The 26,138-nt window shown below is 39.1% G+C and overlaps 1 protein-coding gene across 4 annotated transcripts; it reads right to left on the reverse strand.

Annotated features, from left to right (window-relative positions):
• Positions 1–1,205: 1,205 nt before the first annotated feature.
• Positions 1,206–16,239, reverse strand: crlf1a (cytokine receptor-like factor 1a). Of its 4 annotated transcripts, none has more exons than XR_003297397.1 (10): positions 15,854–16,239; positions 12,354–12,632; positions 10,314–10,443; positions 8,731–8,900; positions 3,996–4,153; positions 2,818–2,892; positions 2,632–2,725; positions 1,604–1,792; positions 1,412–1,481; positions 1,213–1,298 (listed from the first exon to the last, which is right to left on the reverse strand). XR_003297397.1 is itself a non-coding variant. In XM_026338889.1 (10 exons), the coding sequence occupies exons 1-9, from the start codon at positions 15,924–15,926 to the stop codon at positions 1,458–1,460; spliced, it is 1,188 nt and encodes a 395-aa protein (XP_026194674.1). In that variant the 5' UTR covers positions 15,927–16,239; the 3' UTR covers positions 1,213–1,298; positions 1,412–1,457. The 4 variants fall into 4 exon arrangements, 3 of the variants coding, with proteins under 3 accessions (XP_026194673.1, XP_026194675.1, XP_026194674.1); XM_026338889.1 differs by having other exon boundaries at positions 1,608–1,792; XM_026338888.1 differs by having other exon boundaries at positions 1,206–1,481; positions 1,608–1,792.
• Between the last annotated feature and the right edge of the window lie 9,899 nt (positions 16,240–26,138).

The raw sequence follows: 26,138 nt of genomic DNA on the forward strand, positions 1-26,138 counted from the left end.
CACATTTGGCGTACTGGAATAGGCTCGAGCTCCCCCAGGCTATCGAAAGGATAAGTGGCTATAGATAATAAATGGATGATCATTTGCAAGATTTGAGGAAAATTTAATGAAATTTTTATCTTAAGACTCCTCTGTTCTGACAATTTAGGAAGTCCACGAGTAGGACTGCGCATCACCACTGTGTCTATCTGATGTAACTCCAGTTTCCACAATTTTTAAACAATAGAACACACTTAAATTAATATATATTTTAGTGTAAAGATGAACTATGTGAATGTGTTCTAGTTTAATGGCCCACATGTTTTCAGGTTGCTAATTACACTTCTCGTGTTGATGTGTGTCAAATTAGTTTGCTAATAAGAATGATTTGGTCTGTATGTTATCAAAAGTTCTTTTTGTCCACATAAAATTGCTCTTTGAAATGTTTCTGTACTGACATTATGACAAAATATCTTCAGGAAATGTATTGAGTTGTAAGTTATACTCAGGAGGAGCTGCTGGAGGTAGCATAGGCAAAGATATTTATAAATAGAGGTGTAGAAATGGGTATATTAGAGGGATGAAGAAGAAGATATTCAGTGTGTATCACTGTGTCTGCTTTGCATCTGTAGCACGCACATAACTCATCAGACTCAGTTTCTGACATTTTTATAGATCAACATTAGAGATTGATAAAAACTTCAGTCATTGATATTTCTTTACTAACTAAACATAACTTAAGAAATAAAACATAACTTTATACAGTTTTAAATATGCTGGTACAATTCAGTACAAAAATAAAGGCAGTGAAACGTCTCCACACACAACAACACCATTATGTCATCAGTCACATACTGGCACTCAGAAACAGAGAAATCCGTAGTGAACCAGTTTGGCACATTATCCACTTATATAACAAAGCAAGAAATACAAATACTGTTTGTTACTTTTTTCTTTTTTTACATCAGGACCACAGGGAACGCTTTAATTCGAGTGTCCATGCATGTCAAACAGCCACTAGATGGTGCTTTGGATCCACCCAAAAAGCTTACAAAACACTTCAAGCAGACAAACACTTCTTGATTCTTGTTTGAATCTGTTTTGACATTCAGAGCAGGTGTAATGTCTTTACTAATGTCCAAGTTATTCATGTTACAATGTCCTTTGTGAGCCCACATAATACCGAGATGTCCGTGACGACTCCACCATGTCAGTCCTTACCCAGTTGCACCTTCTACAGTGCTCGTGTCGACTGGAAAAAGATGCGTAAAGGAAGAAAATCCCACTGCTTTTCTTTGGATGTCTCCTCACGTCCATTGCTGGTAAATGTCCAAAGCAAATTGTCTTTATAATTCCCATATACGAATACAATCAAATCTCTTTTTCTCATTTCTCATCCACCCACAAAGACAAAAACACATACCACACTCACTCAGTTCTTTTCGTGACTCGATTTCTGCTTCTAAAGGCAGGGTGTGCTAGGATTTATCCCCTTGAAGAACCTAAATTTAAAGACAAAATCTGTTAGAAATCATATTTTATAAAACAGAGTTACTTTGTCTGCATGTACTCCAGCGTAAATGTGAAATCATGTATGCCTCATCCCTGCATTAGTGATGCTTACCTACCTGGTTGCGAGCTTTGTGGGATTTCTGCATCAGCACTCTCCACTGGTCATACAGCTTCATGGACATGCTGCTGCAGCCGTAGGCGTGTTTGCGCACCCAGCCGAAGAACTGCTTCAGCTCCCTGCGCAGGGTGGAGTTGGAGTCCCCGCTGGACTTGGAGTCACAGGAGCCTGACGTCAACCGTTCTGCAGGAACACAAGAAAGGCAGAGAGTGGGAGAAATTCACAGGTGAAGAATGAGTGAGAAAACTGATTTCTGGTAAAAGTATTATTGGCAAAATGTCCTCAAAGTATGCAAAGTTAGTACTGGTTCTGCAAAGAAACACGTTAGCATGTAACTGTTGTTGTTAGACGTGTGGAGTGCAGTGAACATAAAGACCTAAAAATGTTAGGAAAAGCAGAACAGGAAGGGAATTGAGAATGACTAGACACATTTATAAGAGGAAACACAACAAAGAAGAAGTCACAAATTGCTCAAGTTGTGCAGTGTGTGTGTGTGTGTGTGTGTGTGTGTGTGTGTGTGTGTGTGTGCGCATGTGTGTGTGCCACTTTTACATACAGTGTTATTAGGAACTCAAAGACATGGAGAAGTTCAGGCACTGGATGCTGCAGACCTGAGAGTTCTCACGTCTTCCCTTAAATTCTTGGCTTTTAAATTTGTAGTTCTTTCTTGCATTTATGATAACATTTTACTGAGAAACTGTACTGCCAGCGTCCAGGGGAGCAACAACCACAGGCTGCCAGTTATCCTTCATTGGAAAATTACTAATTTCTTTGTGAATCCCTTTGTATTCGTTCCTACTGCAACTAAAAGTTTTGATTTTGAGGTGTGTGGAATTGATTCGATTCAATACATGATTGACCAAGAAGAGTAAAACTACACCATCCTCTTATTCAACAAAGCTGCCAGTTTCTAGCAGTGGGCAGAAACTGCAGCACCATGATACTAAAGAGATTTTAGTCGTACAAATTTGCTCCTAATACGGACCAAAAGTCAAACGATGTGTGCGTGAGTGTGGGCTAACCGCTGTGGGGTGTGGATGCAGCAGTGGGGTGGCTCCACTCGCTCCAGATCCCAGCTTTGCGAGAGCCATAAATGCCCACAGGGTTACAGCGGACCTGAAGAAAAGAAAACAATTTAACTCTAAATCGTGTACTAATTTTGAAGTATATTAATATAGACTCGGACACACACACACACACACACATACCTGGACAAAATACACAGTGCCAGGTCTCAGTCCAGCCAGTCTACAAGAAGTCTGGTTCCCAACGTCATCCATCACCTACAAAATAAAAAAAGACACAAACACAAAGGAGTTGTGCTGGAGGTCTGACCACAGTATTAAATACCAATGGGCATAAACTAAAACACAGGGCAGAATCAAGATGTTGAAAAAAACCACAAACTATGTACAGACAAAAACATGCATGAACACCACATTGTTTGGTGGCTCCTGATCAGCATGTTTATGAAAATATTTTCATGTAATTGTGCCTGCTGGGTAAAATCTGCTCTCTATTATTTCTTACAAAGCCGGATACGCTGGGACACACATGGGAGCATGCACAGGTACTCGTACAAACCAAAAGACAGCAGAAGTAGAGACAGGCAAGTAAAGAGGAAGAAACTCACACGCTGCAGTTAATTATCTTGTCTAATAATTCCCCACTTTCTCTCTGGTATTCTGTCTGTAAATACTTATTAAGAGAGACCCCAACAGAAAACAGAACATGAAAATTACAGGCATCAGAGGGCTAATGATGTGACGTTGGGAGGCCAAATCAGCAGAAGTTACCGCTGAGTGTCTTTACAGCCATATTGAAGACATTAACAGCTGAGATGTATCCCTCCATTCCTCAGCATGACCTCATGATTAGGGCCAGTTCAGAGGGAAACTGCGTTTTGTTTTCACCACCAAACCCTTAAAGCCACTTGGATTTAAGTCTCCTCTCTCCTCCTTCTCATCCCTCCGTCGCCTCTCCACTCCCCTTCTTTTCTTTTTCCACTTTGCGAGCAAAGACTTGCTTATATTACATCGGTGTAATTCCCCCTTAATTACTGGAGAATCTTCACTCTTACCCAGAGGATTCTGGGAAGCACCACCTGCATGACTGAAGGTTTTACACTGTATTTTTCATTCATTAAAAGTTTAAGTAGAGATATACACAGTGGTCCTGGCCTGTGTTTTTCTCCTTATCAAAACCTGGCTCTTAGATTTATGGCTGATGAAAGTTTTGAGCAGCCCAGCTATTAACTCATCTGGCACAGGAGGCTTCAATCAAACTAGATTAGAAATGATTACTGCATTAAGATGAGAAACAGCTGGAAGAGTTCAGACAAAAAGATCAATTTATATCTTTATAAATCAGTGTCCTTGTCCTTTACCTTCCAGTCTTGGCTGTCCTCCAGCCTGTAGCGGATCTGGTATTTAGCCTGAAACAGGAAGTCTTTGAGAGCAGGAGGAGCTTCCCAGCGAACGCTCAGCTGGTCCTCCAACTGTCCGACTCGACTCACAGTCACACCTGATGGCGGATCCGTCGTCACTGGAGAAAGAAAAGACTGAGGAGGTTAGTGAGTGAGAAGAGTCAATCCAGAGCTGAACATGTGCCAAAATCACCCAATTTAAATGTGAATATTTGCGGTTTTGTTAGTCTTCAACAATCGTAAACAGACAATCTTTGTGGTACTGAGTTGTGAAACAAACAATTCAACAACTTGGGCTCTGAGGAAATTTTTCAGTTTTTTTAAACATGCGGTAAACCAGATTATGAAAGTCTTCATTAGATTATAATAATTAGCTGCAGTGCTAATCCAATGCATTCATCAAATACTGGACATTTTAGGAAGTAAATATACCACTGTTTTTACTTTCCAGTCATTAAATCTGCTTCTTGATGCTGAGCAGAGCTGTGTAAATAGTGTAAACTCAGTTAATCAGCTTGCTGCCTTCTTCAGCTGGACATTAAAACAATGAGAGAAGTGAGTGTGAACCAGAAGTTGTAAAATCAAAACACTGAACTGACGCTAAAAAAAAGTTTCTTAAAAGCTCTGAGAGCTGAGGGCAGATGCACAATCAGGAAATTTGATCCATTGTTAATATAAAAATATGAATTAGAGCAGCTTTTAGCCCTTAAATGAGTGACTGCAAGTAATGCTAAATGACTTTCTAGATTTATATTTATATTGAAAAAACAAAAACAATGGGAAAAAAAACAGTGGCTTGTATCTTTGACCAAAATATAATTATCACTGCAAAATCTGAAATGTGCAGTGATTTCATAAGGGGCAGAAACTGGGGCATTTTTAATTTATTAGATCCATTAACACGTTTATTTCTCTCCTAAGAACTTAATGATAAACTTCTGGTGGACAGATGGCCGAGATTATCCCGTCTAGCCGTGGCTCCAAAAACTCATGGCTTAGGGGCATCTTTACAATTGTGCAGTCAAGAAATCAATTCAATTTGAATTTAAAGTGCTAGGAGTGAGATCTTTATGTGTAACAGCACATTGAAGGATTGTTCAACATTGGCAGAGGTTTGCGGTTTCTGAGTGCCTTCTAGTGTCTGAAGGCTTGTGTGAGTTGGATGAGGCTTTTTCATCTGACAATGATTATCGTTTCGACAAACAAACGTGGTGACAGACCATTATTTTAACTTTCCTTGCTCATAATGTCATGCCTTACCAGTAAACAAACAAGACGACCCAGGAGGAAAAAGCGGGAATTAACTGAAGAGTTTTAGTTTGTGTCTGGTTTTGCCAGGAACTGGGGACGTTCTCTGAAGGTCGCATTCAGACAGTATTTATGGGTGGTGTAAAAAGTGTCAGCTCAAACTGAATGAACATAAAGAGCAATAAATATAAAAAACTGACGCACTTGAAGTTTATTTCTGGGAAGTTTGCTTTTTTCCAAGTTAATATTAACCATGTATTTATTATTAGTAAATAGGTCGGAATATAATAGTAGAAGCTGCGAGCAAGAAAAACAACTGTCTGAACCTTTTTGTTTAAAACAAATAATCAGTGGTCCATTTACTTAATTACTGTACAACTTTAATGTATTTCTACTTTTCTTGAGTATTTGTTCTTCTACTTCATAGTTTAACTTTTCTACATTTCATATGGTAATATTGTACTTATTATATTGTACTCCACTACATGCATCAGTAATTTTAAACCAATAATTTATTATTCATTGATGTAAAATGAGCCATTCTGCATGAAGATTAATTGTACTTTTGGTACCATGTAAGAGTATTTCTACACTGTGGTCTTACTACTTTTATAATAATATTAATAATAAATTATTTCAGTACTTCAGGAGTTTATATATATTTATATATACATGAGAGTATAGACATGGATAATGTACAAATATATGCAAATATATTACTTAATATAATGTATGAGGTCTTATATGATGCATAAAATGTATTATTTTTATATTCAATAGCTATTATTTTGTTAATTCTATAGAAAATTGCCATAATATTATTTGCTCAATTGATGGTAAATGTATAGCGCATTCAGATATTTTCAGTTTAATTGTTCTTTTGTAATGGAAATAATTAAAACACATTATTCAAGATAATTTTCTCATTATAAGAAAAAGACCCAACATGTCCCAAGATAATGAGATAATTAACTTGTCATCTCAAGATAATAGAGTAAATTAATTATTGCGATCACTGCAGCTCTGCAGCCACATTTTTTTTAACTGTAGTAATTAAGTAAATAAACAAACAGTAAGGTGGCCTTCATTGAGAGCAAATGTGTTATTGCTATACATTACACAATATGCACTTGGCAGTAAAAGTCAACGAGACATGACAAATTACATAAGAATCATTGTTAACATGTGTTGCATCATTCCTCAACACATCGTCATCGCCAGAGCGAGACACCAATACAAGTTCTGAGGGCTCCCCCGTAACGTTCAGAGAAAACTGTAGGTGTTTCTGCCTCGCCTTCATAATTGATTGGACATGACCTTATATGTGTGACTCATGCAGCTCAAGCATGCAGGTGTGGTTGCTGTGTTTTATGACCTGCCGCTGTTGTGGAAACTGCTCGTCTGAGTAGAACGGCCACAGCAACCTGAGCGAAACAAAACGCTCACACACGCAGATGCCAGAAGTCCAGAAACCGCCCACGCTCTGCCTGCCTCTCTGTTTCTATACTGTTACTAGGCCTTGCCCTGCCCTCGGGGTGTGTACACAGGTGTGTGCGTGCATGCATACATTAGGGAACAGAAAGGGATTACGGCTTGATGGACGCTTGTTCTCGCACCAGTGACGTGTTCACGGCTGAAACTCTATATGGTGTTTTCTCAGTACATCCCCTGACACCATTAGGAACATGTTAGGAGTGAACCAGATGAAGAGTTCCAAGCTAATCAGGTTGTATTATTTCAGGTCCAAGTCTTAAAGCCTCAAAGCCCAAACTCCACTGGCCTTGAAGGTCTGCAACCGGCTTGGAGACAGGATTAGATCTGAGTATGAGTCTGGCACATTCCAACATTGCCTAAAAGGGGTTAGCAAGTGTCTTCTGTGTGTGTGTGTGTCCAGTGAGCATGACTAAAGAGAAAATGAACTCATCAAAGAGAGGGCGTTTCCATTCATCATACACCTACGCCTGTCCAGGTGTGGACATGTATGTGTGTATGAGTGTGTGTTTTTTGGGGATAATGAGAGGAGAGAATGATTTTGGGCTTACTGCATGCTCCGTTTGCTTAAACCACTCTACACTAAGCAATGGACCACATAACAAAGCTTTAAAAGGTAACGCTGCTCAGTTCCTATCAGTGTTAAGCCAGATGAGAAGCTTCTGCAGAAGCCAAAGTCACAGAAGTCAGGCCAACGTCCTGTCGGCAGGAATAAAAGGGCTGAAGATGTAAAGAGAAGTGATTTTAAAGATGCCCATATGAGGCGAAAACTACGGTCATTCAACGTTCCCAACCTGTTGGTCACAAGGTACATCTGAGGAATGACTATGAGATAATAACAGGAATGAACAGCTTAATATATACTCCTCCTTGAAAAAGATTATATAAATAATTAGAGCCTCATACATAGATTTCATCTAGTTCTCACAGAATTTTTAAAGTAAGTTTCAAGTCACCACTTGTTAAATTAAATATTTTAGAGGTCATGTGCATCATTTTATACAAAGCTGAAGATATTCAATATCCACAATACAGTAATTTAAAATCATGTGCTACACAATCGGTTTAGTTGGCTGCAAACTGTGATGCTTGAATTATTAATGCTTCATAAATTCAGTTTGTTAAATTATTTTTGGCAAAAACCGAGAAGTTTTATCTGCTCAAGGATTCTAAGAATGATGCTGCAATGGTGTCGAAATTCAAAGATGTCATCGTGCCGAGCCCCATGGATGTGGATGGCACCTCATTCATTCTCATGAAAGTTGCTCACCGGGCATGTTGTAGCGTGTTAATCCACTAAAATTAAAACTTATATTTGTGAACATATGTATGCATATAACATAATGTTACGACTTTAACATCTTTTCATTCAGTGTGAAGTTGCAACCCAGACACGTTTAGAGTTATTTAGCATGCACACTCAAAACTATTAACTTGGTTTTGTGCAAACTTGAAGTTACTGCTTTCAGCTAAGAAAAGGTTTGGCACAAAACTCCCTATATAACCACTAATTGTTAATGTTACACCATTTTTTGCATGGATTAAACAAACAAGATACAACGTGTTAATTAATAAGCTGTAGAAGTACAGGCGTATTTAGAGGGGCAAGACATATTTTGATGTTTTATCTACTTGCTTGTTTAGTTTTGTCTACCCCTGCTTACAGTGGTGCAGCATTAAGCTAATTGCTTTCTTGATTTGCCTCTAAAGATAAAAAACAAAAAGCATGAGTGGTCGTCTCATGTAACTTTCAGCAAAAAAACAAATACGTTTATTTCCTGAAATGTCAATCTGTTGTCAAAAAGATAAACTTTCAAAATTACTTATGGCCCACAGACATTAAAACTGGTATCCACTCTCCTCAATTATAACCTGGGGACTCACTGACACTAGGATCTGAGCATCACACCAGCCGTAAAAAGAAAGAAGGTCAGAGATCACTTCTTCTCATACTCACCCACGTCTAGGATGTCAAGGGTGATGACATCAGAGGTGGCCCTGCCCAGCTGGTTGGAGGCCTCCACCCAGATCTCATAGGGTGTGAAGAGGTGCAGGTCCCTGGTGATGCTGCAGGAGTAAGGTTGCGCATGGGTGTAATCCTCACACTCCTTTTCTTTACCATACCACCTGGGAGTTAAACAGAAGACAGCATCATTCAAAATCTTTGATTAATGTGACATAAAACATTTTTTTCTGCCACTATTGGTTTCATTACTTACACTAATGTAACTGCAACATGAGATTTCCATGCAGTTGGCACCACTGTGGGCACTGAATGTCAAGTCATTTCCTTTTCTGTGTTTCTAAATGTCTCCCTGAATTACTAAAACATGTGAATGCAGCTCACACCCCATCTGAAACTGATTTTTAAAAATGTATGGTTCCCAGATGAGAATCTGTTTTCTTAATTCTTATTAAATTTGACTTTTTTACTGTTGACAGGATTTTACCCTCTGGCTACCACTGATGTTATTTCTCATAAAATCGGTTCTGCCAAAGAGTTACGTTTTTTCTTTTTTTTCTTGGATTTTTTATAGACATGTCAGTATCGTAATCTCTTGAAATATGTTGATGTTGGATGGAGGCATTTGCAGCAGACTCATAAAGTTGCACGTCTAACCCATTTGAATACTAGGAAATTTCTGGATCTTCATTCCCTTCATTTAAAGGTTTATGGCAAAGTCACGACAAGTCTCTATGTGTAATTTCCAGAATAAATTAGGCTACAGGGAAAATGTATTTTGCCCAGTCCTAGCTTAGCAATTGTAACGACACACTGCAGGCTTGTCAACCTGTGCGTTTCTCCACATGTTGAAGCAGTAATAGAGATGCACTCAACAAAAGCGGTGTCATTTTTAATCCTATTCAAAACCAAGACACACCAGAAGTGTAAGGAATTAATTAAACAGTGTAGTTATTTGATGCAATCGTCACCACATCAGCTGAATTGGCTACTTGTAGTAGTGACGAAGCATTACTTTAAATTAAGGGACACACCCTAAACTCCATTATTTGGTATTTAAAAAACATTCATAGTAAGCACAATATGTGCTGTTTAGTTTATCCAGCAGTAGTTGATCTAGTTATCGTTATATCATGTAGCCATCAAATGCATGTCTAATACCGTGTAGTTGTAAAACTAGTTTGACCAAAACATTAAATGTGAAAATGATGTGATGATGTAATTCAGTGTTGTTGTTTGTAAGTTAACTTCATTCACATCAGTGGTTGTTGTTTACCATCCTACTATTTAAACACAGCTGCATTAAGATTTTAAGGCAAACTTAATATTCCCACCTGTTCCTTTTACAATTAAACATAGACTGACTTAAAATGTCTCGCAGGAAACACATGATTTGTCGCAGAAGTTAGTGCTGACCACGATTGGATGCAAGCACAACAGACAAGTGATAAATTAAAAATCAATACAGAGTAGATTAACAGGTCCTACGCAACAGTAGGGGGCTAGAGAATGCATTATGTCAGTGAGTGTCCTCATTCAGTGTGTGTGTGCGTGTGTGTGTGTGTGTGTATGTGTACCGGAGTTTGTACTTCAGCGTGTACTGTGTGCTTATGTTGGTCTCTCCTTTTCCTCCTGGAGCCCAGCTGCAAGTCAGGTCTTTGGTGTTCCTGGACCAGCAGGTCAGATTGACCGGCTTCTCTGGAGGCACTGGGACAGAATGAGTGAAAGAGGAGGAGAAAGGGGTGACAGAATAAGTGGCCAGAGAAAGACAAGGTGAAGAATGAGGAAGTATGGGAGGGTAGAGATGTAAAGATGAAGGGTCAGTGAGGGTACGTGAGTTCCCTCCAGCCATTACTTCAGCCTCTTCCTCCTGAGAGTAATTCACCCACTGTGATGTTCCTCAGAAATTGGTGTGTTTTTTTTTTTTTTCTTAATTGGACTGCGTGTGTGTGTGTGTCTGTGTCTGTGTGTGTGTGTGTGCTGTCTCATTTGGTCAGACTCAGGATCCCTGCCAACATTCCTCATCTGAGAACACAGGGTGCTCAGCACTAGTGTCGCACAGAGATTAGGATCCCGACTGCACATCTTTGCGTGTGTGTGTGTGTGTGTGTGAGTGTGTATGTCTGGCAAAATGCAAGCATGGCTCATATTTAAGATTTTTTGACTCCTCTACAGTTAATTTTTCATCTCATCACCTTCCTTTGAAAATATTATGTGTACAGGAACTCGAAGAATAGGGACAAACACATAAATGTGTGTGTGAGCGTGTGTGTGTGCATTCGGTTTGGTCTTGTACTTCTACTGTATGTTTATGATGTTTGAGAATGAGGACATTTTTACAACGTGAGGACATTATGGGTGGTCCTCACTTCTTCAAAGGGCTGTTTGACAGTATTTATTGCAACGTGGATTTTATTTTTGTAGCTCAGGCCGTAATTCCTGTGGCACTCATCAAGTTAATTCCTGATCATCACTAAAAGGAGTCAAACTGGGCATGCATCACAAGACGTCAGACAAGATACCGGTTTTAAACAAAGCTTCATGTTAGTTAAACTTTAAATATTTAGAAGAGAAAACAAGTGTTATGTTATTATCATGCTGTCAGTCTGATGGGTAAGTTAATGATCTGATCTTCTGTACTCGCTGTAGTTAAGTCTACACAGTTTTCCTGTACAATGTGGGAGTGTTACATTTTTGTAGTATTACATTATCAGTACTTACTTTGATTTACCTCCAAAGCAAAGTAAGGCTTCTTTAAAACCTGTCTGATCAAGTGTTTCTTGCCGTGTCTGACTTTGTTGTAGCAATGGTTTTTGCTTTCCAGCTCTTGGCAATTACATTTTGTGACATAAGCCCAAAACCAAAGTGTAACTGTGATAATTTGTGGTTTTAAAGGGGGTTATATACAGGACTATTTCTTGGCTGGGGCTATGGCCTTCAGAGAAACTCTGCTGGTTTCCAGGCAAACTCTACATAAAGAGAATTGGAAGCCTTGGAAGTATTCAAGCTGTTATGTAAAACTATGTTAATGTGCTGCTGGTTCACCTACATATTTACTCTACAGGTTTGAATGTTGAATCTTCTCATCTGGTTCTTGGAAAGAAAGTAAATAAGAATAATTACCAAATTGTTCTTCTTGAATGGATGTTAAGGGGAAAAACACACAAAATGTGCATTTGGATGTGTGTGTGTTTTTGTAAAATGTAAGATCTGTGCCATGACAGCGCACAACAGGCCACACAGGGGGTCAAATCAGCCACCGTTTCACAGAGGCCTCTGACTGGGCCTGAAGGCAGGAATACTAAACATGAAGTATAGCCACAATTGTGTGGGGACACTTAAAAACCTGCCCACTACTTCCTTGTTGCTTCTCTTTATTCCCACTTCCTTTTCACTCCTGTGACCTCTTTGGTCTTTGGTATCACTTCTCTCACCCCTCTCCTGCACTTTAATATAACAAGCCTCTCAACATTTCTTTCAACATTTTAACTGTATGAGGCAATGGAGAGAGTTCCTCTCCTGAATAAAAAGCTTTAAATGTATCTTAGACAACTAAATAAAATCCATAGGAAACATCATTTAACATATGTACAGTACCGGGACAATCTTCAACTTACTCCCAACGTAAAGGCAGGATCCAGCCAAGATGTGTCCCTTGTGGTTGTGACAGACCAAGTTGTCTCCAGACTTCTGCTTGGATGCGTTGAGCCCAGCCAGCGTCACGCTGAGGTTGGTCGGGCTTAGCACTCTGTAGAGGGAGCTGGGCAGCTGCTGACCATTGAGTGTCCAGAACAGAGAGCTGGCATGGACGCCAAGGTCGGGGTGGACCCAGCAGCTAGCGGTAAGGTTAGACCCCATGCGAAGAACGGGGTCCTGGGGGTAGATGACTGCTACATCTAGAGGAAAAAACATGGAACATGGTTAATGATATGGTACTGTCATCAGGCTGGAGTTGAGTTAGACAGAAATATTGGACAGTTTTAACAATCTGGAGCTTGTGGCATCAGGAAAACCTGAGTTATAGCCAAGCACAGTTCAAATGAAGACACAGACTAATGCACTACACTGAGGGAGAAGTAAATCTATCTATATTGTTATTTTTTTATTATCTGTTTTTCATCAGATATTGTCTAAATGACTGTCTCTCACTTGTTTAACCGTAATTCTGTGCAGCTGTTTGCTTATGCTTCAGTGGTTTTTTGGTCTCTAATCCCACAAAACAGTTGGTAAACTTCAAATTAAACTTTCTAAATAAATAAATGGTATGACTATTTAAAATTTTTTGATCATATTTCAAAGCCAAATATGAAATAAACACCCACACAATTGGCAAACTGCAAAGCAAACTGTAATTAGAACGACTTTTCTCTCCAAGGGACATATATGAATGTTTAATTCACTGTGTGTCATGGCTGCTTTGTGTGAAAGATCTCGCTGTGATGTTGTTGAGAGGTCTCTCCTTGCAAAAACACACCTTGATCACAGTCTTCTTGGACAAATGCTGCTTAACGAAACTGACAAGTGAATAGTGGAGAGGCTTTTGCTTTCACTACAGATGAACAAAGCAGTAGAAAAAAACAGAGAAGAGAAGAGAAGAGAAGAGAAGAGAAGAGAAGAGAAGAGAAGAGAAGAGAAGAGAAGAGAAGAGAAGAGAAGAGAAGAGAAGAGAAGAGAAGAGAAGAGAAGAGAAGAGAAGAGAAGATTTTTCTTTACATCTTTCTCCAGAATTTGTTTTTTGCCCACCTGAGTCGACAGCTCAACAAAAACATATATTTAAGATGCTTTCTGTGAAGACCCGACTGAGCAGTGAGTGAGAACACCAACACTTTGTCAGACCACTACAAATCTGCGCCCGGGGCTACATCTATTCAGCTGCCAGCCACCTTACGCTGACAGACATTGTGTAGCCCTTTATGGAGGAGCCGCCTTTGAAGAAGTTCACTCGACTGTAATGCCACACCAATATTAATGTCATAACCCCATCTTGAGCTTTGATACAACACTTACATTTGTGCAAACACACACATACAAATGCAAACAAACACATGCACAGAGGCTGGTTGTCTTTGTCACCAGATACGGTGCACTAAAGGGGGCTTTGATTAGTCAATAATATGCCGATCCAGCTGAATAACAATCAGTGTTTATGTATTCCAGGCTCTAAGAACAGGACATTGCCCCGGAGCGGGGTGCAAATCCGCCTAATACCCTTCCCTTCATAGTTCAAATAGTGCACTGATAGACTTAATTACTGATGTTTATTGTCTCAAATTGACACACTCACTGGAGGAATTGCTTAGTAAAATATTATTTGTTTAGAGTGTCTGTGGCTGTGTGACGCACAGCTCTGATCGGACAAGAAAGGGATGAATCTAACCTGGCGATAAAGGAAGATGGAGTTTTAATGTCCGTTTCAGCAAGAACAGGACGTCTCCAACGTCTATGGCGGAATGAAAATACTTTTTCTTTATGCTGTCGCTCTTCAAAAGGTGCATGACATTCCCTGTTGTTTCTAAAGCCCTATTTATTCTTCACGCATCCATGGAACAGTTCAAAGCCTCTGCTTTTCTCTGTCTGCTGTACAATTGTTGTACATGTGGAACATTTTGAGGGGCCAGTGTGGACGAGCCAAGTGGAAGAAGTCACGCAACATTTAGTGACAATGAACCGTGCAACGCCATCTGAAAAAGAATCGAGGACACGGTGGCAGATGTTTTTTTGTATTTGTTTTATAAATAGATTTAAATTTGGGGATATTTAACGGAGTGTATTATCTAACGAGAGGAGAGATTATGTCGTCTGACGTATAGTCGAAATAGAGCACGTACAGTAAAAAGTAAGTGAAAAGGTAGATGTTTCCAGATATGTACTGTGTCAATACATGATACTTAATGATCATCGTCATGAATACTTGTTTATGTGTTAACAGAACATTTAAACTAAAACTTAACAGAATTATGAGCTGCACTAAAAACTAATTATAGGTTTGTAAGAAAACTCCACATTTCAGCTGTTTTATTTCAGTGTCATCCATAAACACACACTGAGTAAAGGGAAAGCACCATCCATTATTACAGTGAATAAAACAGTAATGACCAATTAGGCTCTATAATAAACAGCAGTACAGCTTATGATCAAGGCCTATTGTCCCCTTTAAGCCCCTACAACTATACTTTCTTTTATTAGCGCCTTTCAAACAGGATGAATAACAGGAGATCCTCTCTGAACAGCTATTCTTTGCCAGTGAGCTCACCATAAAAACTAATCCAGCCACTTAACAGGGGAAGCGGACATAACTTTGATTTATTTACGTTACTGTGCATTAAGCTGCCGGTTAACATTCTCCAAAACCTGAGCAAATGATGTCACAGTTTTGTTGCGGTTCGTAAAGCCTCCATGTGTTAAACGAATTATGGCCTGACTTGTTGAAATTCAGCCTCCTGAGGGATGAGTTTTCTCTGCAGGGACACAACCAATACACTTCAGCAGGCCACATCAATAACAGGAGCTGTCAAGTGGACAAAGTGGCATTTGTCCTTTTTTTTTATCTCTCCTAGAATCAACCAGCCTGGGACCAGTATGTTCTGAGCAAGTGAGCCCTTATTATGTAAGGCAGCTTCAGAAAGAGTCTGGAGTTATTTCTCATTGCACACATACTTATACAGCAGTATTACAGAATTATTAATCTGCAATTCTTACATGTTCCTCTGCATCTTTTACTTAAGCTTATGTAAAACCTACTATGATCATATTTAATGGAGTTTAAGAGACTTTTCAATATGAGTTATTTTGCATTAGGACCTGGGTACTACCCTCATAAAGCAGTTTTATCCCATATTTCTAGTGTCCTTACCAAGCCTGGTAGTCTTTCTGTAGTGTTTATGTTTTCTCTATAGTGACTTCTAACCTGCTGCACTGCGTTGTGCTCCTACTGGTCCATTTTTCTTCAGTTTTATCTTTAAAATCATGCGTACCAGTGTGGGGACAGTGTCCTGCACACTTTAAACAGCATCTCTGGTTGACAATTCTTAAGCTGATCGCAGTGGCCCGAACATGCAGGCCACCTAAACCAAGACCCAGGACTTTGCGCATCGATGGACATTGCTGTGCAACTTACGTGTGGACAAGGACAGCACGCCGGGAGTGAGCAGCATGAGGAAAATGAAGCAGAAATCCAAGACGACTTTCATCTTCCCCCACTTCGTTTTATTTCTGTCTTGAATCCACGTCCTGTTGTTGTTGTGATGTCGCCTTTTTTTCCGATTCCTGGAGAGAAATTACGCACAGTGCAAAGAGGAAAAACAGCACGGGTTCAAGGCGAATGCTCCGGATTTTATTGAGAAGACAAGTCTCAGGAGTGAAGGAGCGCACTAGAAAAAGTGGGACCCAGTGGAAAAAGCCAACCTCTGAGAAGCCATGAGGCAACTCGCCCCCAGTAAAGCATAAACGAGTCAATTCACCACGTCCTGTTTGCAGTCTTTTCCCTTGTTAATGCTTCCTGCAGTTAAATCATACACAAGTTCATACTTTTTAAGCCCCTCCTCTCTCTCTTCCCACACAGTCGCCAGTCATTTCCCCCTCTTCCCGTCCTTTCCCTGCTTTTTTTTTTTCAACCTCTCCCCCTCAGTGATGGGTAGGACAGTCTGAGCCATTCACTTTCACTGAATCACTCTGTCTCTGTTACTTTCCATGCCTCAGGTCTCAGCTTTACAATTTTCACCAAAGGCGGCTGTTGAGTCACTGAGTGCTAGAAGAAGGATTTCCAAGTGTCTTCACATTGAGAATACCTCTTTGTACCACTTAAATTGTGATGTTTTTTATGATTATGCCTGTTTATCATAGGTGCCAGTCGTTCAATACAATATCACACTCACACAATCTATCTCTCACATATGTTTATTTGCTATATTTATCTATAATTAATTGTTTAAAGAATCAGTTAACCTTGTCAGTGGATATCTGTGATGACCATGGATAGATTACTGAACAGGCCTAACAGACACAGTGGTCAGGAGACCCCTGGGCCAGAGCCTCAGAAAGAAGGAGTAGTAATATTTGTTGCTGCTAGGTTAAAAAGAGATAGAATTACTGCAATGAGACTAAAATTACCAATAATATGCCCAAATAATCAAAAGACACAAAAAATAGACACAGAATTACCACAAAGATAAAAAAAAAGGTTTCAGCATCTCATCGCCTCAGAATCCATCTATGATGATGGTAGAATTACAGTTTTAATTATTAACTACTTAAATCATCTGTACTTGAATAACTAGTCACAAATGTTTGTGTTTTTTTTTTTACTTTTGCTCTGTTTGCACTTAACTTCACAATGGAGCAATTTAAACACAGAACTTCTGAAGTGACGTCAGCAAACTACTGATGGGTTCTGCTGAGTAACTGTCATGAGTGAATCAATTTGCTGACTCCTCTCCACATCTATTGTTGTTCTATTGTTGTGCTACATTTGATCATTTTCCATTATCCTGTATTTCCATAAGATCAGCGTTTGCTGTAGCCTAACTAAGTTCACTAAGGAGTCAGTTAGCCTGACGGTAGGAAGGTTAACCTTCAAGGCCTAAAATAAACTAACTTGCATTTGATTAATCTAAGCAAAATAAAATTAGACTAATGCTAAAGTGTAAAATCTATTTGCGAAACCCGTCTTCAGACACAATAACTGCTTGTGAAAAGTTACCTACGCCGCTTTGATTGCTGATTTTAGAGAAACTCTTTTATTGCAACACTTGAACATGAGTCTTGTTTATTATAAGAAACAAGAAAACTCCTCTTTTTTGTTCTTCCATTTTATTTTATTTTTTTTTTGCAACATTGCCTCAACATAAACAGTGATGTCACAGTGTTTGGTTTTTGCTCGCCGTCCTATTGTAACGAAAATTCCCGTCACTATTGCTAAATAGACACTGACTAAGCATGAGTCAAAATATGAAGCCACCAAACACCCACAAACTGACTCACTTCTAGCTGGTTTGTTTCATGTTTATTTAGCATTGACCTTTAGATCAGATATGTACACAAGAATCCCACTCTCATTTACTATATAAAAGCTAAATAGATCAACCAATCAGATTTTCCACTGCAGACATCGTGACACGTATGCAGAAACTGTGATTGGCACTAAAAATATCAACAAAGGCCATGTTACTATGTGACACCATCACAGTAGAGCTAGCATGCACAATTCCAGGAACCTGAAGTAGATCTCAGTCGTTATTCGTTTCACTTAAGTCTGTGATTTTTCTTCTGGGAGGGTCTATTACAGGATGAAACATGTTGAGGAATCGTGTAAATAATTGTGAACGGTGAAAAGACCAATTTCGAAATATAAAAAAAAAATCATATTGTCACACAAGCGAACAAATGGCAACAATTATCACACGTGGGAGTCTCATTTCATCATCCGGCAGCATCCAAATTATTTCATCTTGACATTTTTATGATCTTGAAGAAAATTGAAATCACACAAAGATAGAAAAACTACAGCAAGAAAGTCGGGGAGAGAAAATGTAAAGAACAGGCCAGGCAATAATATAGATACTCATCTTACGGCAGAAACCTTTATCATTACACACCTACAAAGACACTCCTGCACAGGCCCTAGTTTTATATTATTTATGTTGTATCCTGAGAAGTTTTAGATTCTCAAGATTCACAAATTCATGCAAGATGATGACCAGGAGAAGTCACCAATTACAGCAGAACTGCAACAATCAGTGTCCCATAATCAGATACGACTTGTTGTAAGGTTTTGTGTCTAAGCAGCAAAGAAAATATTAGTGCCATCTGAAACTGCTTTACTATTAGCTAGCCAATCATCAAAAATCAAGAGAATCGTCTTCTTGTTAGACATATAACTGCTTGTGAACCAAGCCCTGTTTTCTTAGAATTTGGAGTTAATGCGTCAGTATTGTGCATCCAATAAAGTGTAGGACAGATTCTTTTTCATAAGAAGAAAACAAAAGAAATGCAACTTTATTTCCATGGAAGAACCTATTTTGTTTCTATGGAGAAAACATTGCCCTCTGGCACAGTTTTATCAAATCAGTAGAAGCCAGTGTGGATCTCAGTGGGCGTCCTGTGATGCAGCCATCCACTAAATCTGTCATCAGACACACAGGGAGCAGGGAGCAGAGAGCAGGGAGACACAGCAGGGTGAGGAAATGCAATCTCACCAGGTCACAGTGGGGTTGACAAATCCACATTTGGACCCTAGAGTGTGTCTGGAGAACAAAAACTCTCTACATTTTCATCAACGAAATGGTTCTAAATGGCTCTGACTAATGTTTGAGTAATGGTGGCCCCAAGACATACACAAGTTATCGTCTTCTTCTGAGTCAGCAGGAGTCTGGGCAGAGCGTGAGCCTAACAGCCATGCTGACCTTTGGGTCCTGGCCTACAATGCCCCTCTTTTTCCCCACTCAGAGGGAGCTCTTGTTCGAGGGGCACTTCCCGCTCATGCCATGTTGTTACTGTCCAGGAAATGTGAAAAGAATTTCGTGACACTGTTGTGGCTGCTGTGTCACTTTGCTCTGACGCCTATTCACAGTGTCATAGGTAGAATAGTTGATTTATGACGAGGAGTTGTCACCCTGTCAGTGAAAACGTTGTCACTGTCTCGGCTTGTGTGTTTTATGCTGTTATTGTTGCCTATTTTCTGCAAACACAGACATAAATATCCCACATTTACATACATGCAATTGCCCTCTTTCTTCTTTCCTCATACATAAAGGGCCCCTCATCTCACAAATACAAACAGTTTCATGCCCTACCATCAAACACACACACACACACTCACAGTGCTATTTAAATACCACATCTTCCAGCCAGACAGTCTTTAATCCAAAACACCACAGACAGAGAGCAAGATAAAAAGTGTTGAGAGACAGTGAAACACAGGAAAGATGGTGACAGAGTGAGCCACTAAGAGTCAAAAAGATCAAGAGAGCAGTTAAAGCTGTACTGAAGTTAGATGAGGACGGCTGCTCTGTAATAATGGCAGGCATGTGAGGACAAGACTTTACATCTCTTTAGCCGGAGCCACAACATGAGGCTCAGCGTAAAGCAGTGACACATTTGACAGGCTGGTGAGACTCAAATGTAACTTGTTAGACATGCTAGCAGCGGGGGTCTCCGGATAGCAACTTCTTTTTTTTTTTTTTTTTGGTCCAGAATGAAACAGTTATTGGACGAGTTGCCATGAAATTTTGCTCAGACATTCATAGTCTCCAGAGGATGGAGCCCGATGACTTTGGTGATTCCTTTGTTTAGTTTTCTCAAACGCCACGAACAGATTGACGTTAGAAGCTTTGAATGAGCTGTATCATATGACTTGCCATGAAATGTGGTACAGATGTCGATTTGCTTCTCAGGATTAATTGCATCAACAGGATTGTGTGCAACAGACATTGATTGATTGATTGTTTAAATCAATATTACAACCAGGAAGGTGAATGTGTATTCAAATAGAAGAATGGTAGCTGGTTGACATTTCTTCTGAGAAATACTTTATGTATAATATAATATAATTTTTAGAACAATGCATATTGGTTAATAAAGGTAAAAATATATTGTGAAGAAAAATGTTATTAATTCTTAACTTATTGTGTATTCAGTTTCTTTTTAGAGAGGAAACTGTAACAGGCGTAAAATAAAATACTCTGATAAATAAAAAACTAAATTCCTGATAAAGTTTTATCAGACCTCCTGTAATTATTGTTATATAACAAGTATTTTTTTTAATAACAAGAAGTTCTTCTAACCAAGTGGTTAGAGAGCTCCTTATCAAGAGACTGGAAAACTCAAACCAGAGGATAATCACAGGGATGCAGATGAGACGAGGAAAAATATACAGTGAGTAGATAGACAGAGACAGGAACGAAAAGTTCGAGATCGGGTTATAGCGACAAGAGGAGAGCCAGCAGCCACTGAGACACAGATATGTGGAGAGAGAGAGAGAGAGAGCGGGGGCAGAAACAGGGGGAATGAAGAGGGAGAGAGAGGGACTAATCAAGGAGAATCAGGACGTTTCCTCTGTAATACCCACAGGCCCCGGCTGAGCCCCAGCTCCAGAAATCCTCGCTGATTGGAGGGAAGGGTTTGTTTGAAGAGGAGGTCAAGACCATCAGTACCTTGTTAAGGAAAAGTTGTGTCCAGAGGAATGAAGAAGGCTGACTCCTTCCTGAGGAATTCATAGGGGGATAGTGTGTGGTGTGTAAGTGCACGTGTGTGTGTGTGTGTGTGTGTGTGTGTGTGTGTGTGTGTGTGTGTGTGTGTGTGTGTGTGTGTGTGTGTGTGTGTGTGTGGAAAAGACAGAAAGACAGTACTGATGTTTGAGAACGAGACTTGAGTTTGTCTTTTTTAAAATCTGTGTTAAAGTGAGAAAGTGTGATTGCCCGGCTGTGTTAGTGTAGTGACATAGACACTAAAGAGAGACAAGGAGGAGGAATCACATTGTGATTTAAGAAGGACCCATCAACCCCCTCCTCACATAGTTTCTAAAGCCAGGATAGCAGCACTGGCATTCGCCGCAATAATGCATGACAGATGTACATCAACTGCGCTCTCTGTCTCTGTTTCTCCTTCTCTCTCCTTCTTTTTCTGCCTCCTCCCATCTGGACCCAATGTGTTGTTGTTGATGGGCATCACACATCAAGGCATAAACTGTTATAAAATTGAGAAAGAGAGGATTAGGAACTTGTCTGCAGGAGCCTTTCAGATTTAGTGGCGCTAAGAGCAGTGAATGTTTGTTAGAGCTGCTGTGGTGTTGACGTGGGCTCCAACACAGTCTTCATCTCCTTTTTACCGCTCGGGATCATTCATGGAGACCTGGATGAGACAACATATATTTCGCAAAAGCACAAAAGCAAGACTGCGCTCTAAGGTGTATTATTACTTCTCCTCGTAGTTGTACTCTATATTTTCAAATAACGTCACTGACATTGCCGTTTCTTTCAGCTGTCCCTTAAATTACATCAGTCTTACCAGAAATTATTGAATAAATGATGGTATATAACTGGAAGACTTTTTTTTCTTCGTAAAACATTACTCATTAAATCATCAAATCTTTTGTGTAAACATTTAATTAGTATAAATTATTCCTTTCCTCACCTTAAATGTAAACTTTATCTGCATCTTAACTTACACTGTATTGTGAAATTTTAAGTAGTACTCAAAAATATATATTTTTGCACAATGTATAGGACATTTCTGTCAGGTATATACCATTTATATCACTTAATTACATTATTTACACAGTAAACTGTCAATTGACTGTTAACACAGCCTTTAAATTAAAGAGTATCTCCTGTACGATCTCTACTAAAGTGGAGAAATGTGGCCTTAGATCATTTTTGCTAGTAGCTAGTTACAATCCTTAATGCATAGGTAAATTTGTTTGTTGTAGAAAATATACTCAGTTAGTATTGATAACATTGCATGCAGCATATTAGGTTAATTACACATCATGTTTTGTTTGTGCTAATAGCCTAAAAAGACAATTTGTTATTTAACAGAGAACATGGATAAAGTAGCAAACAGAACGCAAAAGTCTAAAACTGGGATGGAAACTAAGGGTGCGGCGTAAAACCGGAAAAGTAACAACTAATAAATCACTGCTAAACTTGCAGGCAAAACTCTCTTTTCTTAGGAGAACAGGGGTCCAAAACACAAGAAGGCACACACTAAACAGTCTCTCAAAGGGGCGAGGCAGAGGTGAGGTCCAGGGTCCAAAGGTCTAAAGGTAGGTCAAAATCACAACAAGAAACAAGGCAGGAGTTACAAGGCTGGAGAGTAAAAATGAAATCCACAACGTGAGGCATGCAAAATCCAAATGGGCAAGGTAAAGGCAAGGTGTAGAAGAAGACAGAGGCAGGAAACCCAAGGCAAGGTCGTGGCTGGGAGGCAGAGTGAGGGGAGCTCTAAAAAGGAAGGCTGGTGCACCGGTGAAACAGAAGATGTGATCAAGGTGAAAGGTGACGAAAGGTCAGAAGTGAGGAGCAGGGTCATACCATGTGTCAAGCTCCTAACTTGCTCTATCCCACATTACACATGTGCAGCTATGTATAAATAGCACATTTCGTTTGAAGCATAAAGTATTATTATTTATAACTTTTTTCAGTATTTGGTCAAAGTAAAAAGACCTGGTTATCTCCCTGTGTTAAATTGGTGGATTGCCCCTTTGAGTGGTGTTTTCACATTTGCTTGTGTTTCTGGGTTCAAACAGCAGAGGGCAGTATGTCCATAGTGCAAGAAGTTTCCACCTGCTCCTTATCAGGCAAGGTCAATATAATCCTGTGGTTCTGGACAGAAACAGGCTTGACAGGAAGACAGTAGCTTTTTCACATGATCTTTTGTTGTTATCAGAGTTAAACACGTGCGGTTTATTTTTTCTAGAGAGATCTGATGCCAAGTATAATCTAAGATAGTTTTGACTCAATACTAAACTTGGTACCGTGATCTGAACATGTGTGAAGAGAAACAAAGACATGAAGAAGAGCAGGATAGGTCAGATTCCACAGATGACGAGGCTGTGAGAAGGATAAGGCGCAGAAGTTACAAGAAATGAGGAAACAAAGTGCACAGAAGCTGACCCGCATTGTGCTGTGTCATCGTGCTGTTGTACTTTGTATGTTTACTTCCTTGTAGCGGTAAATTGAGCACGGTGCCTGTGGCAGCTCAGATACTGCATAGACACAGGGGATCATTTTCCAAAACCAAAAAGAATATCTAACAACATAAAAGTATTTGATTGGAGATCGTCCAAGTGCAGCCTTAAAACCTTTTCTAACTACAGAAGCTTTACCTCTTAATATGTCTTTCTGTTGTTCCTTTTGATGAGGTGACCAGTGTTGCGATATATTTCCAGTAGTGGACATAACCAGGTACATTTAATATACACTTCAAAGCTCAAATACTGCATTCAAGTGTAAATGTGTCTTTTCTCTTGATGTTTCCACATCATGTCACTATATGCAGTCAGAGGAACATTTATACTTCACTACATTTATTTAAAATCCTGCGTTTTAACATATGATTCGTTTGATCAAATGTTTGTATAGAAGATTTTTATAGAATTAAGAGCAGCACATAGAATAAACACAAGGGCACACGTGCACACAAACACATGTACTTACCACACCTTTAATTCCCTATTCTGTGTCACAAGATGAATCGTCAGATGTGAATCACCTTTCCTGATGTCTTTAAAGGCAACAGAAGCACATGGGCGAGACATAGCTGCAGTATATATAAGCCTAGCTCCAAAAAAGAAGAAATGAAAAAATGTAAACAGGAGCTACAAATTGAATTGGCAATCATGCAGTGAAATATCAGCTTGACTCATAATTTCACACTGTTCATCCTCTCTAGCATGATTACCTTAATCTTTCACATCCTATTTTGTTGAGGTGTCATGACAAACTGAAACAATCTGGCCTCCTATAAAACTATGCAGAATAATGGCATTGACAATATGATGCAACATGTCCCGGCATTACACCTGCAAGTCAGTTTTGTTTTTATTGTTTTCAGTGTTGGTAGGTGTGGTGTTAGACACATGCATAATAGTGTTGTCATTAACACATGTGGCCTACCTGATACCTTGGCTGTTCAAAAATATACTGCTGTGCAAAAACACACCCACTTAAAACAGCCAGAGGGCTGAGACACATAGCGTAATTACAGTATGCTCAGTTGATAATATGACCAGGAGTCACAGCCCTACAAAATAAAAGTTTAATGAAGGATAAACTGAAGTTTCCACTTGAGATTAACTCACTAACCCAGACTCTAATTGCTATAATTATCAGGTGTCCAAAGGGCTTAAAGTGTCTGTGAGCACAAAGGGGGTAAAGTGCAAATATAATGAACTTGTCTTTTTCTGTTACACTTAATCAATATACTGTGAAAACTTGATAAATGAGTCTACATGGATTTTAAAAGGCCAGGATTGATGTTTTGTAAACTATTATAGAGAAACAGCTAACATACTGACTTACATAGTCTATAAAGTCGGTGCCATTCTTGTTTTCTTAGCATTAAGTGAAGCATGTTGAGTATGGCTGACTGCCAAAGGTGTGGCTTGTCATGTCTCTTGCTACTTGATATATCCATGATCAGGATGCCAAAGTATACCTGATGTCTGGTTGCATTTGATGTGGTCAGGATGTGCACCAACACATACAAGATCATATCCTCTTTGGATGTGAGGGGGGGGAAGTAATCTTCAAACGTCAAGCAGGGAGCGTTTATTGACAAAAGGACCATACAGGGTCAAAGACAGAAAATAAGCTCTTAAGCTTTGTTTTGCTTTTGAATAATCTTTTTAAATTCCTGTATTCATCAAGGGAGTTCTGTATGTACATTCATCTTTGATTTAATCAGACCAGTAAAATAGTGAGATTATCTTAGTTATACTTTGCAATACACACACATGTATCCCCGAAACATCAGCTTTTCGCACGCTTAGCAAAACTCTCTTCAGCTTTGTGACAACACATTTGTCAGATAATGCCGTTGTGTGTTTAAATAGTTTATTTTGCTTAATGTCCACGAGGAAACATTTGAAGAGCAAAACATGTACGTATGTAATTTGATTTAAAAAATGACCTTACCTCATGTCCCTGAATATTTCAGCTGAATTTGAATATTTCTGTTGTGCTCAGGTTTTTAACACAAACCTCACTAATGTGCTTTAGTTTGGTTCCTCAAAAATGTAGATAACGTGATAAGAGGTGCAGATAGTCAATCCCACGACTTCCCCATTTAAAATTAAAAAAAAGGTTTTTAAATGTGTAAAACAATAGAATTAAATGCATTTTTATGGTGGAAATCGATTCCATTTTTGTGTACTTATGTCATACACCTGTCTTATTTGTACTTTTTATGACCTGCTACCATCGTACAGGGTGCGTTTGGTCTCATTCTGGTATCTGTGAGTCTAGTGACTCACTCTTGTGAACAAGAAAACTCAAAGGAACTAAATATAGTAGTAGCAGCATGAGTCCTGTAAATTAATGATAAAAAAAACACTTTTGTTTGGATTCCTGACTGCAAACTACAAGTACTGTGAACATATAGTGTAAATTTATGTCCTTTGTTTATTCCTAATAATAAGTGGTTCTGTTTTGTTACCTGCTTTGTTTCCACTGATTGATTGTGTTGTCTTGTTGTACACTGATGAGTTGAAAGTTAGTTAGTAATATTTTTGAAAACATAAGTTTTAATTCTGCAAACTAATAATAATAATAATAATAATAATTAATTAATTATTAATAATAAATACACTAAAGAGCTATTAGATCAAACGAGCTGTATCTCACTTGTGTTGTATGTAGCTGCTGATATAATGTCCTTACATAGATTACTTAAACTACAGTCATCCT

The sequence above is a fragment of the Anabas testudineus genome, chromosome 22, assembly GCF_900324465.2.
Source record: "Anabas testudineus chromosome 22, fAnaTes1.2, whole genome shotgun sequence".
Classification (NCBI taxonomy): Eukaryota; Metazoa; Chordata; class Actinopteri; order Anabantiformes; family Anabantidae; genus Anabas; species Anabas testudineus.

What these genes read in the sequence shown, in the direction of transcription:
- crlf1a (XM_026338888.1), bottom strand. Translation starts at nt 15,926, where the DNA reads ATGAAAGTCGTCTTGGATTTCTGCTTCATTTTCCTCATGCTGCTCACT. An exon ending in ACGCTGAAGTACAAACTCCG is followed by an intron (nt 8,901 to 10,313) that starts GTACACATACAC and finishes TTTAACTCCCAG; the next exon opens with GTGGTATGGTAAAGAAAAGG. An exon ending in CCCACAAAGCTCGCAACCAG is followed by an intron (nt 1,482 to 1,607) that starts GTAGGTAAGCAT and finishes CTTTAAATTTAG; the next exon opens with GTTCTTCAAGGGGATAAATC.